Source organism: Hippoglossus hippoglossus, chromosome 10 (assembly GCF_009819705.1).
Source record: "Hippoglossus hippoglossus isolate fHipHip1 chromosome 10, fHipHip1.pri, whole genome shotgun sequence".
In the NCBI taxonomy this organism is placed as follows: Eukaryota; Metazoa; Chordata; class Actinopteri; order Pleuronectiformes; family Pleuronectidae; genus Hippoglossus; species Hippoglossus hippoglossus.
In genome coordinates, this window is record NC_047160.1 from 14,776,238 (window position 1) to 14,793,470 (window position 17,233).

The window sequence follows — 17,233 nt, forward strand, 5'->3', positions numbered from 1 at the left end:
GCACATCAGAAAATACCTTTTGTCTGAAGGAACTCAGTATTAAATCCGGTTTTATAATATCCCTCTAAACTAACATCACTGTATGTTTTTACAGGCCTTGTGGTGAATTGGTAGCGTGTCTGACTTCAGGACAGAAGGCTGTGAATTGAAATCATGTCACGTTTATTTGGAAATACCTCTGTCCTGTAAAAATGTCCAGGATATTTTAGTCACCAGTTCTCCACGAACATTTAGGGTGACATGCTAACGTGCATTTTCTGCCATCACTTAATCAAAACACCAATTCAAGAAATATCTTTATGTACAAAGAACACATTGGTTCACTCTTATATATATTGGTTTTTTTGATGACCTTTGCACTTCTATTGCATCCATATAAAGTGGCATTACTGTCTGAAACCACGGACCTTGTGGCGCAACGGTAGCGCGTCTGACTCCAGATCAGAAGGCTGCGTGTTCAAACCACGTCAAGGTCAGCTGTGCTTTCAAATGCAGATGTCCAAATTTATGGGGATGTATAATAGAGCCTTCTCCAACACCACCTAATCATAACACCAACTCAGGAAATATCTTCCGACTGAAGAACTCATTGTTTCAATATTTAATTCTGTTTTATTGATGATATTTGCACTTCCATTGCATCTAAATTAACATCAGTATTTGTTTTTACAGACCTTGTGGCGCAATGGTAGCGCGTCTGACTCCAGATCAGAAGGCTGCGTGTTCAAATCACGTCAAGGTCACCTGTGCTTTTAAATGCACGTGTTCATCCACAGCTTCAGGTGTGACTTATGTGCTTTGGCAAATTGATGGGGGTGTATAATAAAGCCTTCTCCAACACCACTTGGTCAAAACAACAATCCAGGAAATATCTTCCAACTGAAGATCTCATTGGTTCAATCTTTAATTCTGTTTTATAGATTATCTTTGCACTTCCATTGGATCTAAATTAACATCAGTCTTTGTTTTTACAGACCTTGTGGCGCAATGGTAGCGCATCTGACTCCAGATCAGAAGGCTGTGTGTTCAAACCACGTCAAGGTCAGCTGTGCTTTCAAATGCAGATGTCCACCTACAGCATCATGTGACCATTTTATAAAAACTGCATTAACTTCAAAAGTTTATTTATATTTAAATTTTTTTAAATAAGATAGACAATGAAATACTACAGCAGCGTTTGAAATCATTAAGTTAATTTGCTCATAAATTTAGCATGAGAAAACCCGTATTGAGGTATTTGTACTTGATGACTTCTATTTAATGCCACTTTAGACATTTAATGAATTATGCACTTTTTACTAAAGCTTCAGTTAAAGGTTACATTGCAGATTGGGAAAAGCAAAATGAAACATGGAGCTGGTTCTGTTATGGCTCAGGCCTGTATATGGCTGCCGGTGTAACTGGCACGTTGGCAATTACTGATGATTTTCACTGCTGATGGAAGCAACATGAGTTTTTCTAAGCTCAGATTGATGTATGAAAACATTTATTCATTCAGCATCTATATGATTATCCTAGACATACGAACAAAATAGCCAAAGATCTTTTCAGGTTTAAGAAGTGGAATATTTTCATCTCCGTCTAACTGAGCTGCATCACACTTGTTGCAGACTAAAGGCAAAGGCCAGGGAGAGCGTCACCGGGGACAATAGAAGCATCTGAATGTTAAATATTAAATTTAATTAAATATGATGATTTTCTTTGACTTAATGTGTCCAATTACTTTTGAATCTCCAAACAAATTATTTACAATAATCATTTTGGTATGGTATCAAGGTATTTTCCTCCGTTCATAATTTGAACTGAAGATTTTTCCATAACATAAAAATGCCACATGATTGCAAAACAAAAAGAGTCAATTCTGTGCTGCATTAGGTTTCTACGCACTGACAGTTAAAATAATCAGACATAAACGAAACTCGATTTATTTTTTCATTCAACATAAACACTGAGGTAATGAAGAGAGGCCACCAACCTTGTTGCACCTGATCCTCGTTCAGTCAATGTGTTGAGGTCTGACCTGTCAATCACCAACAGCTGTCCATTGTTAAGCTGGGATTGATCAGCAGCATTTATAAACCTGCACCTCCGTCTGCATGTTCAGTGTGAGCCTTCAACATGACGACTGCAATGTTCTTCTTTGGGTAAGTTGATGTTCTTGTGTCACGGGCAATTTGTCTGTTTGGAAACTTGTGTTCATATGTTTGATTTTAAATCATTTCAGGGCTTCCCTCTGGGCTCTGTTGATTGTGGACATGTGCTGTGGCCCTGTCAAGAAAGGTAATCTCACAGTCTGGTTAAAACATTTACATGCTTCAGTAAAATTCACGTCTGAATAACGTCTCTTGTATTCAGGCTTTAATCCCGGTGCGTCCTTTAGCGGCAGTTCTATGTATCCAAGATCAGGCTCTAACCAGGGAGCGCCTTCCAGCCAGTATTCACCTGGACTCATGCCTGAGGGTGCTTATCCTGAGGCGCCTGAGCTGGCTGCATCTGCTGGCGCTGGTTCTTCTTCCAAACCTGTTAAGTCCAGGGGCAGTGCAGCGAGGCAGGGTCCTGCAGGCCCAGCACAGTCAGGAGCTGGATTTCAATCTGGCTCAAAAGGTAGAAAATCGAATGCTTTAGAAAATATTTTTGTATCTACAACATTTAACTCTTGTTTACCTTGTTTTTTGGGGTTTTGTTAACCATCAATAAATAGTATCCTGTAGAAATGTGCCCTGATGGGTGTTCAGTGACTAATTAGATTGAAGTTGTCATATGTTGCATTTGTCAAGTACAAATGATTTTGTCCAGACTCATTGGAGCCTCTGAATTTATCACTGCACACACCTTGTGCACAAGTTAATATTGGGTTGAGGCTCTAACTTCACTGTAACAGGTGGTTTTATTCCTTTGGTAGCATTTTGAATGAAGGACTTTGGTTACTTCTCTGTTGTGGAAATTCAGATTTTTAATCTGAAGCAGATCATTTGATCTTGCTCATATTTTATTTTTACTTCTCCTCAGAGAGCAAGTGGCTCATTGCACCTCCTATCCTCAGAGATGAGGAAACACCAGAAGTTGCATCCAGCAGTGAAGAGTATCTGAGTATCCCTCTTCCACCGGTGTACCAGGCAGGGGAGCTGTCCCATTACGAAAGGAACCTTGAGGGTGGCGAGTACGACCACGAGACTGCGGAACAAGGCTTCCTGCCACCACCTCGTTCAGAATCTGAGTATGCTTCCATGGTGCATCCTCCTCTGGATGAATCTCTTGAAGGCTACGTCAGCCCACCTCGACCAGACTCTGGCCCTGCTGGACTCTGGCGCGTTTATCCTTACTACGACTACATGTTCCTGACCGGCCAATATCCAACAGGCACAGTCAGTTACTTCAGCGGCGGTTTAGAGCACGGAAGGGACGACTTCAAAGAGGCTCACTATGTGAGAGAATACCTTCCCTACCCTGCTCCCTCACAGCCAATCAACACTCCCAATGTTGAAGCTCCTGCAAATGGTGGTTCTAGACGTGGTGGTGCAGCTGTCCAACCCATTTATTCACGTCGAACCGCCAGGCAACCAATTCTCCATGCAGGTGGTTATGGGAGCAATTCTAATGCAGCCACGGTAAATTGATAAAAATCTGGCACAAAATATCTTTTTTCTTTTTTACTTGTGCTAATGTTGACCTTGTCTTTCAGCATGACTAAGAGGTGGATCCCTCCAGCAGGATGTTTCAGAATTCAATAAAAGACCTTTTTCAAATACTTGCGTTTCATGCGTTTTTATTGACCTGTAAAGGACCTGTTCCACATGGTGGTGACAAATCAATCATGGGGAAAAGATTGCTTGAACATGCAGCATCCTATGCCCTTAATGTAAATCATGATGTGAAAAGCCACAAGTTTCCAAACTATTAAATTGCTATATCTCATGCTCTTTAACCCCCTTCTGTCAACATGTTGACTCTGTTGACGTGTTTCTTTTATTTTATTTTTTTTTACAGTATACATTTTAAATGAAATGGTGGCAAACACAATGACATGTATTTAGCTAACATTGCAGTGAAAAGACTAGTCTGGTTGATGTCATCAGAAAACCACTTGAACAATTCCTGTCAACTTGTGGGCTGGAGCTCTGTAGTTTGGAAAAGCTCCAACTGCAGGTGAGGTGTGGGGGGCAACAAGTCAGTAAGAAATGACAAAGCTCCACTTGAAGCCATGGTTTCATGGCCTCTTCTGTCTGAAGAGGAGACAAGGAAATACAATTGCAGTTATTTTTTTACTTTAAAGCACTGATATATCATCCTAGGGGTACCAATACCTCATTAAATCCCAGAAAGGTGTTAAATATGGGCCCTTTAAATGTTACAGGAGTGCAAATAACTAGTGTAAAACTAATATCTGACATATCCAGTTGCTTTGAATTTAAAAATGCACTTGTAGCACATCTCAAAGCAGAATGTTTAATTCTACAATCCCATTAGGGTCAAACTATCCCTTTTGAACTCAATGCCTCAGATACAAACATTTTACTCCTGGTGCAGTGGTCTTCTAGAGCAGGGGTTCTCAAACTTTAGCAAGCTGGGCCCCCCCAAAGCTGGTTAGGGGTAGTTGGGGGGGGTGCTCCCGCCCGCCACCGCCACCCTCAACTACACCACCATAGATAGGTAGCATATTGTTATTGATAGGCCTGACATGTCAAGGTTAGGCTATTATTGTTAGGCCCATACAGACAATTATTATTCCTATTTTATTATGATTATGATCAGTAGTAGGCCTATTAGTAGGCTATTAATATTCGCAGCTATGTGAGCCTGCATGCTTTCTTATTATAGTAATCATAATTATCACAATCATAATTAATGATAATCGACTTTTTATATTATTACAATAAGTGTTATTATTGCTATCATTAGGATACTGTTATTATTATGGGCCTCTTGTGATCTTTAAAAAAAAATCTTGCAGGTCTGTCAATGTGAGACATGAGCCTGCTTTGCCTTGCAAAGGTCCTCAAATTTTGGGGCAATGTTTGACAAACATATCCTCAGGTCATCCTCGATCTGTGCGCGATTGCGATAATTAGTTTTGAGCGCAGTCAGTCTTGAAAAGCCTGCCTCGCACAAATAAGTCGACGCGAAAAGGAGGATCATTTTTAAGGCTATGTCGCAAAGCTGAGGGTATTCCGGCATCATTGCTACCCAGAATGACGAAAGAGGGGAGGTGGTAAACAGATGCTTTAGTCTGTCACTCTTCAGCTCAATAAGCTGCTCTTGCATGTCTATTGACAGCTCGTCTGCTGAGCAGAGAAATGGATCCCGAACCCAGGCGAATGAACGGTAGTCCTCTTTGAAATAGGACCCAAACTGATTCTTCAGCGCTGAAAGGTGATCAGCAGCTGATTGGAGGAGAGAGGAGAAATCAGTGCCACGTGCATCGGCAATGAAGTCTGCAAGGCTGGGAAACATGTCACAGTTTCCAGAACTGATGCGACCATGCCAGAGAGCAATTTTGTGCATGAAGGCATTCACTCTATCAGCGAGAAGCAGAACGTTAGATTCGCGGCCTTGCAAAGACAGGTTAAGGCCATTCAGCCAGTAAAAAATATCCACCAAATAGGAGAGAGAGGCAAGCCACATGGCATCATCCAGATGCTTCGCCAGATCTGTTTGACTTTCAGTCAAAAACAACTTTACCTCCTCTCGCAGCTCATACAGCCGTTGTAACACCCACCCCCTGGAGAGCCAGCGAACTTCAGTGTGCAGCAACAGCTGTTCGTGCCCTGACCCCATCTCCTGGCAGAGGACCCCAAACAAACGGGAGTTAAGTGGACGAGCTTTAATATGGTTAATTATTTTCACGGCCTGGTGAAGCACTGACTCGAAGAGCGGTGGCATTTTCTTGGCAGCAAGTGCCTCGTGATGGACCATGCAGTGTGTCCATTGCACAAGTGGAGCAACTTGCTGGACGCGAGCTACGAGGCCACGCTCACGCCCTGTCATCGACCGCGCTCCATCTGTGCAGAGGCCAATACACTTTCCCCAGCCCAAACCACTGTCTTGGATGAACGAGTCAAGGACATTAAAGATTGCCTCCCCTGTTGTACGGGTCTGAAGAGGCCGGCAAAACAGGATGTCCTCCTCAATTTCCTTTTCCCGCACATACCTGACGTAAGTGAGAAGCTGGGCCTGTCCAGCGATGTCAGTGGATTCGTCCAGCTGCAGTGCATAGTAAGGACTAATTTGAATGTAGTGTATTAGTTGCTCTTTGATATCACTAGACATTTCTGATATTCGGCGTGACACAGTGTCATTTGACATAGGTATTGCGCTGAGTTTAGCAGCTGCACTCTCTCCTATCATTATTTTACACATGTCTTGCGCGGCCGGCAAAATCAGTGTTTCGGCAATTGTATGGGGTTTGCCAAGCTTAGCAATTCTATGAGCAACTACATACGATGCCTCCAGACGCTGCTTGGAGACAGTGCTATGCTTGGAGATGGTGGTTCGTTGTTGCTGGAGGCCATCACGTTTACGTTTAAAGAAGTCCACAGGCTTCTCTTTCAAGTCAGGGTGTTTGGTGTCGAGGTGCCTTTTTAATTTGCATGGCTTCATGCTGTCATTTGCCAGCACCTCGGCACACAAAACACACTGAGGACGTTGCTCAGTCGTGCCAGTGACGGTGAAACCAAACTGCAAATAGCTCTCGTCATATTTGCGAAGCTTTGGCTTCTTCGCAACTGGCGCATCGGTTGCCTGACTTTTACGAATCAGAAACTTGTCAATAGTTGTGTTTGTTTGCTGATACAGTGTGTGTGAAGTTAATAAAGTTCTAATTGCAACGTCGTGGTCTTGTGAGTGTGTTTGTATGTGTGGCTGTGAGCGACTTGCACACGAATAATGAATAAGGCTGTGCTAGGCAATGGTTCCTAACAAAACGAACAGTACACAATGTAGACAGGGACAGCACAGAATAGTATTCAAGTGCTGGTGTTTTATTTGTTGCAACACGGTGGATGATTGAAGATGTAAAGGTAGGTGTTAAGGAGAAAAGGGCTAGCTGCAGTTGGAAGAAGTTAGCTAGCTAGAAGGCTAGCTCTTGGGGCTACGAGCTTTCTAAAAAGACTGTGGAGCAAATTACTCCTTAGATTAGGCTACGAATAGGCCTACTGCAAGTGCAGGAAGGTATTACTAAGGAAGGAGTGAGTCTTTAAAAAGACTGTTTATAAAGCAATGAATATCTGAATGATAGAAGAAACAAGAGCAATCGCACAAACTCTGCAGGGTGTCGTCTCAGTGAGGGTGAGCGCTGACCATGCCTGCGGTTACTTTTATACTCGGAAGCGTACGTGCAACTCGCGTTCAAATGATAACACTCCTCTTTTGATTGGTGGATCAGGAACGAAACAGTATTTGATTTGTTTGTGTCAGTCCAGCCCTTTGCATTTCGCCACTGAGGGAGCTTTCACTAACCAGTGACAGGTCGGCGGTCGTTTTAATTTATTTTATTTCATTTTATTTTTTTAAAAAATTTTTTATCCGTCTGTGACATCGCGCCCCCCCTGGAGAGTGTTCGCGCCCCCCCCCAGTATTTGTTTTTACAGACCTTGTGGCGCAATGGTAGCGCGTCTGACTCCAGATCAGAAGGCTGCGTGTTCAAATCACGTCAAGGTCAAACAGATGTGTGGTAAACCTTGTCAATCTCGTGTTTCTAAGGTGAGAAGTCACTAAATGAGTTTCACTCACCCAAGATCTGCTCCAATTTCTGCAGAAGTGTGTTTTGATTAACTGTGAAAATCTTTTCTGCAAAGAACACATTGGTTCACTCTTATATATTGTTTTATTTATTTTACACTTCTATTGCATCCATTTAAAGTGGCATTATTGACACTGGTCAAAGACCTTGTGGCGCAACGGTAGTGCGTCTGACTCCAGATCAGAAGGCTACGTGTTCAAATCACATCAAGGTCAAAAGGGTTTATTGCAGTCAATGTGTCCTTTGATGCTTTCCAGGATATCACAGTCCCCAGTTCATTATTGATATGTAGGGTGGTGTGTTAGAGAGTGCTCTCCACCACCATGCAATTAAAACAATCACTAAATACCTTTTGTCTGAAGACCTCAGCATTTAATCCGGTTTTATTGACGATCTTTGCACTTGTCTTGAATCCCTCTAAACTAACATCACTGTATGTTTTTACAGACCTTGTGGTGAATTGGTAGCGTGTCTGACTCCAGATCAGAAGGCTGCGTGTTCAAATCACGTCAAGGTCAAAAGGGTTTATTGCAGTTAATGTGTCCTTTGATGTTTTCCAGGATATCACAGTCCCCAGTTCATTATTGATATGTAGGGTGGTGTGTTAGAGAGTGCTCTCCACCACCACGTAATCAAAACAGCACATCAGAAAATACCTTTTGTCTGAAGGAACTCAGTATTAAATCCGGTTTTATAATATCCCTCTAAACTAACATCACTGTATGTTTTTACAGACCTTGTGGTGAATTGGTAGTGTGTCTGAGTCCAGGACAGAAGGCTGTGAATTGAAATCATGTCACGTTTATTTGTAAATACCTCTGTCCTGTAAAAATGTCCGGGATATTTTAGTCACCAGTTCTCCACGAACATTTAGGGTGACATGCTAACGTGCATTCTCTGCCATCACTTAATCAAAACACCAATTCAAGAAATATCTTTATGTACAAAGAACACATTGGTTCACTCTTATATATATTGTTTTTTTGATGAGCTTTGCACTTCTATTGCATCCATATAAAGTGACATTGCTGTCTGAAACAACGGACCTTGTGGCGCAACGGTAGCGCGTCTGACTCCAGATCAGAAGGCTGCGTGTTCAAATCACGTCAAGGTCAGCTGTGCTATCAAATGCGCGTGTCCATCTACAGCATCAGGTGTGAGTTATGTGCTTTGGCAAATTGATGGGGGTGTATAATAAAGCCTTTTCCACCACCACTAAGTCAAATCAACAATCCAGGAAATATCTTCCAACTGAAGATCTCATTGGTTCAATCTTTAATTCTGTTTTATAGATTATCTTTGCACTTCCATTGTATCTAAATTAACATCAGTATTTGTTTTTACAGACCTTGTGGCGCAATGGTAGCGCGTCTGATTCCAGATCAGAAGGCTGCGTGTTCAAATCACATTAAGGTCAAAAGGGTTTATTGCAGTTAATGTGTCCTTTGATGCTTTCCAGGATATCACAGTCCCCAGTTCCTTATTGATATGTAGGGTGGTGTGTTAGAGAGCGCTCTCCACCACCATGCAATTAAAACAATCAGTAAATATCTTTTGTCTGAAGAACTCAGCATTTAATCCGGTTTTATTGACGATCGTTGCACTTGTCTTGAATCCCTCTAAACTAACATCACTATATGTTTTTACAGACCTTGTGGTGAATTGGTAGCATGTCTGACTCCAGGACAGAAGGCTGTGTGTTCAAATCATGTCACGTTTGTTTGGAAATACCTCTGTCCTGTAAAAATCTCCAGGATATTTTAGTCAGGGTGACATGTTAACGTACATTCTCTGCCATCACTTAATCAAAACACTAATTCAGGAAATATCTTTATGTACAAAGAACACATTGGTTCACTCTTATATCTTGTTTTAGTGATGACCTTTGCACTTCTCTTGCATCCCTCTAAAGTAGTATTACTGTCCAAGACCATAGACCTTGTGGCGCAACGGTAGCGCGTCTGACTCCAGATCAGAAGGCTGCGTGTTCAAATCACGTCAAGGTCAGCTGTGCTTTCAAATGCACGTGTCCATCTACAGCATCAGGTTTGACCTATAGAATGCTTGTTCTTTAGCAAATTTATGGGGATGTATAATAGAGCCTTCTCCAACACCACCTAATCATAACACCAACTCAGGAAATATCTTCCGACTGAAGAACTCATTGGTTCAATATTTAATTCTGTTTTATTGATGATATTTGCACTTCCATTGCATCTAAATTAACATCAGTATTTGTTTTTACAGACCTTGTGGCGCAATGGTAGCGCGTCTGACTCCAGATCAGAAGGCTGCGTGTTCAAATCACGTCAAGGTCACCTGTGCTTTTAAATGCACGTGTTCATCCACAGCTTCAGGTGTGACTTATGTGCTTTGGCAAATTGATGGGGGTGTATAATAAAGCCTTCTCCAACACCACTTGGTCAAAACAACAATCCAGGAAATATCTTCCAACTGAAGATCTCATTGGTTCAATCTTTAATTCTGTTTTATAGATTATCTTTGCACTTCCATTGGATCTAAATTAACATCAGTCTTTGTTTTTACAGACCTTGTGGCGCAATGGTAGCGCATCTGACTCCAGATCAGAAGGCTGTGTGTTCAAACCACGTCAAGGTCAGCTGTGCTTTCAAATGCAGATGTCCACCTACAGCATCATGTGACCATTTTATAAAAACTGCATTAACTTCAAAAGTTTATTTATATTTAAATTTTTTTAAATAAGATAGACAATGAAATACTACAGCAGCGTTTGAAATCATTAAGTTAATTTGCTCATAAATTTAGCATGAGAAAACCCGTATTGAGGTATTTGTACTTGATGACTTCTATTTAATGCCACTTTAGACATTTAATGAATTATGCACTTTTTACTAAAGCTTCAGTTAAAGGTTACATTGCAGATTGGGAAAAGCAAAATGAAACATGGAGCTGGTTCTGTTATGGCTCAGGCCTGTATATGGCTGCCGGTGTAACTGGCACGTTGGCAATTACTGATGATTTTCACTGCTGATGGAAGCAACATGAGTTTTTCTAAGCTCAGATTGATGTATGAAAACATTTATTCATTCAGCATCTATATGATTATCCTAGACATATGAACAAAATAGCCAAAGATCTTTTCAGGTTTAAGAAGTGGAATATTTTCATCTCCGTCTAACTGAGCTGCATCACACTTGTTGCAGACTAAAGGCAAAGGCCAGGGAGAGCGTCACCGGGGACAATAGAAGCATCTGAATGTTAAATATTAAATTTAATTAAATATGATGATTTTCTTTGACTTAATGTGTCCAATTACTTTTGAATCTCCAAACAAATTATTTACAATAATCATTTTGGTATGGTATCAAGGTATTTTCCTCCGTTCATAATTTGAACTGAAGATTTTTCCATAACATAAAAATGCCACATGATTGCAAAACAAAAAGAGTCAATTCTGTGCTGCATTAGGTTTCTACGCACTGACAGTTAAAATAATCAGACATAAACGAAACATGATTTATTTTTTCATTGAACATAAACACTGAGGTAATGAAGAGAGGCCACCAACCTTGTTGCACCTGATCCTCGTTCAGTCACTGTGCTGAGGTCTGACCTGTCAATCACCAACAGCTGTCCATTGTTAAGCTGGGATTGATCAGCAGCATTTATAAACCTGCACCTCCGTCTGCATGTTCAGTGTGAGCCTTCAACATGACGACTGCACGGTTCTTCTTTGGGTAAGTTGATGTTCTTGTGTCACGGGCAATTTGTTTGTTTGGAAACTTGTGTTCATATGTTTGATTTTTAAATCATTTCAGGGCTTCCCTCTGGGCTCTGCTGATTGTGGACATGTGCTGTGGCCCTGTCAATAAAGGTAATCTCACAGTCTGGTTAAAACATTTACATGCTTCAGTAAAAATCACGTCTGAATAACGTCTCTTGTATTCAGGCTTTAATCCCGGTGCGTCCTTTAGCGGCAGTTCTATGTATCCAAGATCAGGCTCTAACCAGGGAGCGCCTTCCAGCCAGTATTCACCTGGACTCATGCCTGAGGGTGCTTATCCTGAGGCGCCTGAGCTGGCTGCATCTGCTGGCGCTGGTTCTTCTTCCAAACCTGTTAAGTCCAGGGGCAGTGCAGCGAGGCAGGGTCCTGCAGGCCCAGCACAGTCAGGAGCTGGATTTCAATCTGGCTCAAAAGGTAGAAAATCGAATGCTTTAGAAAATATTTTTGTATCTACAACATTTAATTCTTGTTGCTAGTACCTTGTGTTTTTTTTGTTAACCATCAATAAATAGAATCCTGTAGAAAAGTGCCCTGATGGGTGTTCAGTGACTGATTAGATTGAAGTTGCATTTGTCAAGTATAAATGATCTTGTCCAGACTCATTGGAGCCTCTGAATTTATCACTGCACACACCTTGTGCACAAGTTAATATTGGGTTGAGGCTCAATAACTTCACCGTAACAGGTGGTTTTATTCCTTTGGTAGCATTTTGAATGAAGGACTTTGGTTACTTCTCTATTGTGAAAATTCAGATTTTTAATCTGTAGCAGATCATTTGATCTTGCTCACATTTTATTTTTATTTCTCCTCAGAGAGCAAGTGGCTCATTGCGCCTCCTATCCTCAGAGATGAGGAAACACCAGAAGTTGCATCCAGCAGTGAAGAGTATCTGAGTATCCCTCTTCCACCGGTGTACCAGGCAGGGGAGCTGTCCCATTACGAAAGGAACCTTGAGGGTGGCGAGTACGACCGCGAGACTGCGGAACAAGGCTTCCTGCCACCACCTCCTCGTTCTCCTCTGGCTGGATCTCTTGAAGGCTACGTCAGCCCACCTCGACCAGACTCTGGCCCTGCTGGACTCTGGCGCGTTTATCCTTACTACGACTACATGTTCCTGACCGGCCAATATCCAACAGGCACAGTCAGTTACTTCAGCGGCGGTTTAGAGCACGGAAGGGACGACTTCAAAGAGGCTCACTATGTGAGAGAATACCTTCCCTACCCTGCTCCCTCACAGCCAATCAACACTCCCAATGTTGAAGCTCCTGCAAATGGTGGTTCTAGACGTGGTGGTGCAGCTGTCCAACACATTTATTCACGTCGAACCGCCAGGCAACCAATTCTCCATGCAGGTGGTTATGGGAGCAATTCTAATGCAGCCAAGGTAAATTGATAAAAATCTGGCACAAAATATCTTTTTTTTCTTTTTTACTTGTGCTAATGTTGACCTTGTCTTTCAGCATGACTAAGAGGTGGATCCCTCCAGCAGGATGTTTCAGAATTCAATAAAAGACCTTTTTCACATACTTGCGTTTCATGCGTTTTTATTGACCTGTAAAGGACCTGTTCCACATGGTGGTGACAAATCAATCATGGGGAAAAGATTGCTTGAACATGCAGCATCCTATGCCCTTAATGTAAATCATGATGTGAAAAGCCACAAGTTTCCAAACTATTAAATTGCTATACCACATGCTCTTTAACCCCCTTCTGTCAACATGTTGACTTGTTTCTTTTATTTTTTTTTTACACTATACATTTCAAATGAAATGGTGGCAAACACAATAACATGTATTAAGCTAACATTGCAGTAAAAAGACCAGTCTGGTTGATGTCATCAGAAAACCACTTGAACAATTCCTGTCAACTTGTGGGCTGGAGCTCTGTAGTGGGGGGGGGGGCAACGAGTCCTCAAATGAGTCAGTAAGAAATGACATAGCTCCACTTGAAGCCATGGTTTCATGGCCTCTTCTGTCTGGACAGGCAGAAGAGGAGACAAGGAAATACAATTGCAGTTATTTTTTTTACTTTAAAGCACTGATGCATCATCCTAGGGGTACCAATACCTCATTAAATCCCAGAAAGGTGTTAAATATGGGCCCTTTAAATGTTACAAGTGCAAAAAACTAGTGTAAGACTAATATCTGACATATCCAGTTGCTTTGAATCTAAAAACGCACTTGTAGCACATCTCACTGCAGAATGTTTAAATCTACAATCCCATTAGGGTCAAACTATCCCTTTTGAACTCAATGCCTCAGATACAAACATTTTACTCCTGGTGCAGTGGTCTTTTAGAGCGATACAGCAGATGATCACATTAAAGATACAGAATCAAACCCAAAAGCTGTGTGAATCATAACTGCAGTCAGAAGATCTGAGCTAACTTGAACACCTTTGGGTGAATTCGGTGCAATAAGTTACTATAGAACCTTGACCTCATGAGTTTGGGCCTTCTGTTATAGTCATACGGCCTACAGTTAATTTATATATACATACACTTTGCCATGAAACTAAGTTAATTATTTTATTTGTATAGCCCTTTTAACAATGCTCAAACTCTACATAGGATTAAAAAGATATAAGGTACGTGTCATCAAACTGCAACACATTATTATATTTTGGGTAAAAGTGTCAGATGAGCCTATTCATGAAATGTAATGCAATATTCACAGAATGTCGTTTCATCCCTTCAGTAGTGGTTCAAAGGCCTGTACAATCATTGGAGCTATTCTGAAAGCTTGTCTCGGCCCGACACCGTGATGACCGTTAATTGTTTTTTCCTTTAATGTGTCATGTATCCGTGTTCAGCCTCATGAACACAAATGAACTCTCGCCGGCCTACAGTGGGCTTAGACATGAGCCTTTCTGCACTGATGTATTTGCGTACCCGATGGTGACGAGTCTGACTCCAGATCAGAAGCTTGACAGTCCGAGTCCTGTCTGCGTCAAACAGTAACACTGATGTTTTGCTTTCAAAAAAAACATTTCGAAATCAAAATGGAAAACAGAATAATGAACACGAGTTCAAAGCCGTAGCCGCTGAAAGGTAAATGCATAAAGTTAACAGAAAACATACAAAGTTAAAAAAGCACTAAACTCACATCAGTTTAAAGTATATGGCTTCTATGCAGTGATTTGCTTTGTGGATTTGAACTGCATATTCCTGATTTGGATGGTTTGCTTTTCGGCTAAAAGGCCATTGTGCCTTCCAGATTTCGAATGGATGTGTGATAAATACTGTCCCCTGTGTTCTTTAAAGTTTGTCAACTTAGAACTCGCTAGATGATGATTTTTTAAGAGTGCTCTCTACCAGCACATGATCAGGGAAAATGTTCTGTGCAAGTAATATGTTCACTCTGTTTTGGAAGCTGCTTAATTTATGGCCTTTGCACATTTATTGCATACATTTAAAGTAACATGACGATATATCCAACATCAGACCTTGTGGCGCAACGGTAGCGCGTCTGACTCCAGATCAGAAGGCTGCGTGTTCAAATCACGTCAAGGTCAGCTGTGCTTTCAAATGCACGTGTCCATCTACAGCATCAGGTTTGACTTATTGATCAGTTGTGCTTTGGCAAATTAATGGGGATGTATAATAAAGCCTTTTCCACCACCACTAAGTCAAAACAACAATCCAGGAAATATCTTCCAACTGAAGATCTCATTGGTTCAATCTTTAATTCTGTTTTATATATTATCTTTGCACTTCCATTGTATCTAAATTAACATCAGTATTTGTTTTTACAGACCTTGTGGCGCAACGGTAGCGCGTCTGACTCCAGATCAGAAGGCTGCGTGTTCAAATCACGTCAAGGTCAAACAGATGTGTGGTAAACCTTGTCAATCTCGTGTTTCTAAGGTGAGAAGTCACTAAATGAGTTTCACTCACCCAAGATCTGCTCCAATTTCTGCAGAAGTGTGTTTTGATTAACTGTGAAAATCTTTTCTGCAAAGAACACATTGGTTCACTCTTATATATTGTTTTATTTATTTTACACTTCTATTGCATCCATTTAAAGTGGCATTATTGTCACTGGTCATAGACCTTGTGGTGCAACGGTAGCGCGTCTGACTCCAGATCAGAAGGCTGCGTGTTCAAATCACATCAAGGTCAAAAGGGTTTATTGCAGTCAATGTGTCCTTTGATGCTTCCAGGATATTACAGTCCCCAGTTCATTATTGATATGTAGGGTGGTGTGTTAGAGAGTGCTCTCCACCACCATGTAATCAAAACAGCACATCAGAAAATACCTTTTGTCTGAAGGAACTCAGTATTAAATCCAGTTTTATAATATCCCTCTAAACTAACATCACTGTATGTTTTTACAGACCTTGTGGTGAATTGGTAGTGTGTCTGAGTCCAGGACAGAAGGCTGTGAATTGAAATCATGTCACGTTTATTTGGAAATACCTCTGTCCTGTAAAAATGTCCAGGATATTTTAGTCACCAGTTCTCCACGAACATTTAGGGTGACATGCTAACGTGCATTCTCTGCCATCACTTAATCAAAACACCAATTCAAGAAATATCTTTATGTACAAAGAACACATTGGTTCACTCTTATATATATTGTTTTTTTGATGACCTTTGCACTTCTATTGCATCCATATAAAGTGACATTACTGTCTGAAACCACGGACCTTGTGGCGCAACGGTAGCGCGTCTGACTCCAGATCAGAAGGCTGCGTGTTCAAATCACGTCAAAGTCAGCTGTGCTATCAAATGCGTGTGTCCATCTACAGCATCAGGTGTGACTTATGTGCTTTGGCAAATTGATGGGGGTGTATAATAAAGCCTTTTCCACCACCACTAAGTCAAATCAACAATCCAGGAAATATCTTCCAACTGAAGATCTCATTGGTTCAATCTTTAATTCTGTTTTATAGATTATCTTTGCACTTCCATTGTATCTAAATTAACATCAGTATTTGTTTTTACAGACCTTGTGGCGCAATGGTAGCGCGTCTGATTCCAGATCAGAAGGCTGCGTGTTCAAATCACATCAAGGTCAAAAGGGTTTATTGCTGTTAATGTGTCCTTTGATGCTTTCCAGGATATCACAGTCCCCAGTTCCTTATTGATATGTAGGGTGGTGTGTTAGAGAGTGCTCTCCACCACCATGCAATTAAAACAATCAGTAAATATCTTTTGTCTGAAGAACTCAGCATTTAATCCGGTTTTATTGACGATCGTTGCACTTGTCTTGAATCCCTCTAAACTAACATCACTGTATGTTTTTACAGACCTTGTGGTGAATTGGTAGCATGTCTGACTCCAGGACAGAAGGCTGTGTGTTCAAATCATGTCACGTTTGTTTGGAAATACCTCTGTCCTGTAAAAATCTCCAGGATATTTTAGTCAGGGTGACATGTTAACGTACATTCTCTGCCATCACTTAATCAAAACACTAATTCAGGAAATATCTTTATGTACAAAGAACACATTCATTGAACATAAACACTGAGGTAATGAAGAGAGGCCACCAACCTTGTTGCACCTGATCCTCGTTCAGTCACTGTGCTGAGGTCTGACCTGTCAATCACCAACAGCTGTCCATTGTTAAGCTGGGATTGATCAGCAGCATTTATAAACCTGCACCTCCGTCTGCATGTTCAGTGTGAGCCTTCAACATGACGACTGCACGGTTCTTCTTTGGGTAAGTTGATGTTCTTGTGTCACGGGCAATTTGTTTGTTTGGAAACTTGTGTTCATATGTTTGATT

General features: G+C 41.2%; 1 protein-coding gene, 1 long non-coding RNA gene and 16 other non-coding genes across 18 annotated transcripts; 17 read left to right on the forward strand and 1 right to left on the reverse strand.

The window, feature by feature from the left end:
• Positions 1-404: 404 nt before the first annotated feature.
• Positions 405-476, forward strand: trnaw-cca. Its single transcript has one exon. It is a non-coding gene; the product is annotated as a tRNA-Trp (tRNA).
• A 195-nt stretch (positions 477-671) lies between these two features.
• On the forward strand, positions 672-743 carry trnaw-cca. The gene has a single exon. It is a non-coding gene; the product is annotated as a tRNA-Trp (tRNA).
• A 230-nt stretch (positions 744-973) lies between these two features.
• trnaw-cca lies at positions 974-1,045 on the forward strand. Its single transcript has one exon. It is a non-coding gene; the product is annotated as a tRNA-Trp (tRNA).
• A 3,911-nt stretch (positions 1,046-4,956) lies between these two features.
• On the reverse strand, positions 4,957-7,552 carry LOC117769822 (zinc finger BED domain-containing protein 5-like). Its single transcript, XM_034598966.1, has 2 exons — positions 7,312-7,552; positions 4,957-7,190 (listed from the first exon to the last, which is right to left on the reverse strand). The coding sequence occupies exon 2, from the start codon at positions 6,595-6,597 to the stop codon at positions 4,957-4,959; it is 1,641 nt and encodes a 546-aa protein (XP_034454857.1). The 5' UTR covers positions 6,598-7,190; positions 7,312-7,552.
• A 33-nt stretch (positions 7,553-7,585) lies between these two features.
• trnaw-cca lies at positions 7,586-7,657 on the forward strand. The gene has a single exon. It is a non-coding gene; the product is annotated as a tRNA-Trp (tRNA).
• A 224-nt stretch (positions 7,658-7,881) lies between these two features.
• Positions 7,882-7,953, forward strand: trnaw-cca. Its single transcript has one exon. It is a non-coding gene; the product is annotated as a tRNA-Trp (tRNA).
• A 231-nt stretch (positions 7,954-8,184) lies between these two features.
• trnaw-cca lies at positions 8,185-8,256 on the forward strand. The gene has a single exon. It is a non-coding gene; the product is annotated as a tRNA-Trp (tRNA).
• A 525-nt stretch (positions 8,257-8,781) lies between these two features.
• Positions 8,782-8,853, forward strand: trnaw-cca. The gene has a single exon. It is a non-coding gene; the product is annotated as a tRNA-Trp (tRNA).
• Positions 8,854-9,083: 230 nt separating this feature from the next.
• On the forward strand, positions 9,084-9,155 carry trnaw-cca. Its single transcript has one exon. It is a non-coding gene; the product is annotated as a tRNA-Trp (tRNA).
• A 518-nt stretch (positions 9,156-9,673) lies between these two features.
• On the forward strand, positions 9,674-9,745 carry trnaw-cca. Its single transcript has one exon. It is a non-coding gene; the product is annotated as a tRNA-Trp (tRNA).
• A 239-nt stretch (positions 9,746-9,984) lies between these two features.
• Positions 9,985-10,056, forward strand: trnaw-cca. Its single transcript has one exon. It is a non-coding gene; the product is annotated as a tRNA-Trp (tRNA).
• A 230-nt stretch (positions 10,057-10,286) lies between these two features.
• Positions 10,287-10,358, forward strand: trnaw-cca. The gene has a single exon. It is a non-coding gene; the product is annotated as a tRNA-Trp (tRNA).
• A 2,444-nt stretch (positions 10,359-12,802) lies between these two features.
• Positions 12,803-13,022, forward strand: LOC117769332. Its single transcript, XR_004615193.1, has 2 exons — positions 12,803-12,888; positions 12,965-13,022. It is a non-coding gene; the product is annotated as an uncharacterized LOC117769332 (long non-coding RNA).
• A 1,923-nt stretch (positions 13,023-14,945) lies between these two features.
• Positions 14,946-15,017, forward strand: trnaw-cca. Its single transcript has one exon. It is a non-coding gene; the product is annotated as a tRNA-Trp (tRNA).
• A 239-nt stretch (positions 15,018-15,256) lies between these two features.
• Positions 15,257-15,328, forward strand: trnaw-cca. Its single transcript has one exon. It is a non-coding gene; the product is annotated as a tRNA-Trp (tRNA).
• Positions 15,329-15,552: 224 nt separating this feature from the next.
• trnaw-cca lies at positions 15,553-15,624 on the forward strand. Its single transcript has one exon. It is a non-coding gene; the product is annotated as a tRNA-Trp (tRNA).
• A 524-nt stretch (positions 15,625-16,148) lies between these two features.
• On the forward strand, positions 16,149-16,220 carry trnaw-cca. The gene has a single exon. It is a non-coding gene; the product is annotated as a tRNA-Trp (tRNA).
• A 230-nt stretch (positions 16,221-16,450) lies between these two features.
• On the forward strand, positions 16,451-16,522 carry trnaw-cca. The gene has a single exon. It is a non-coding gene; the product is annotated as a tRNA-Trp (tRNA).
• The last annotated feature ends 711 nt before the right edge of the window (positions 16,523-17,233 follow it).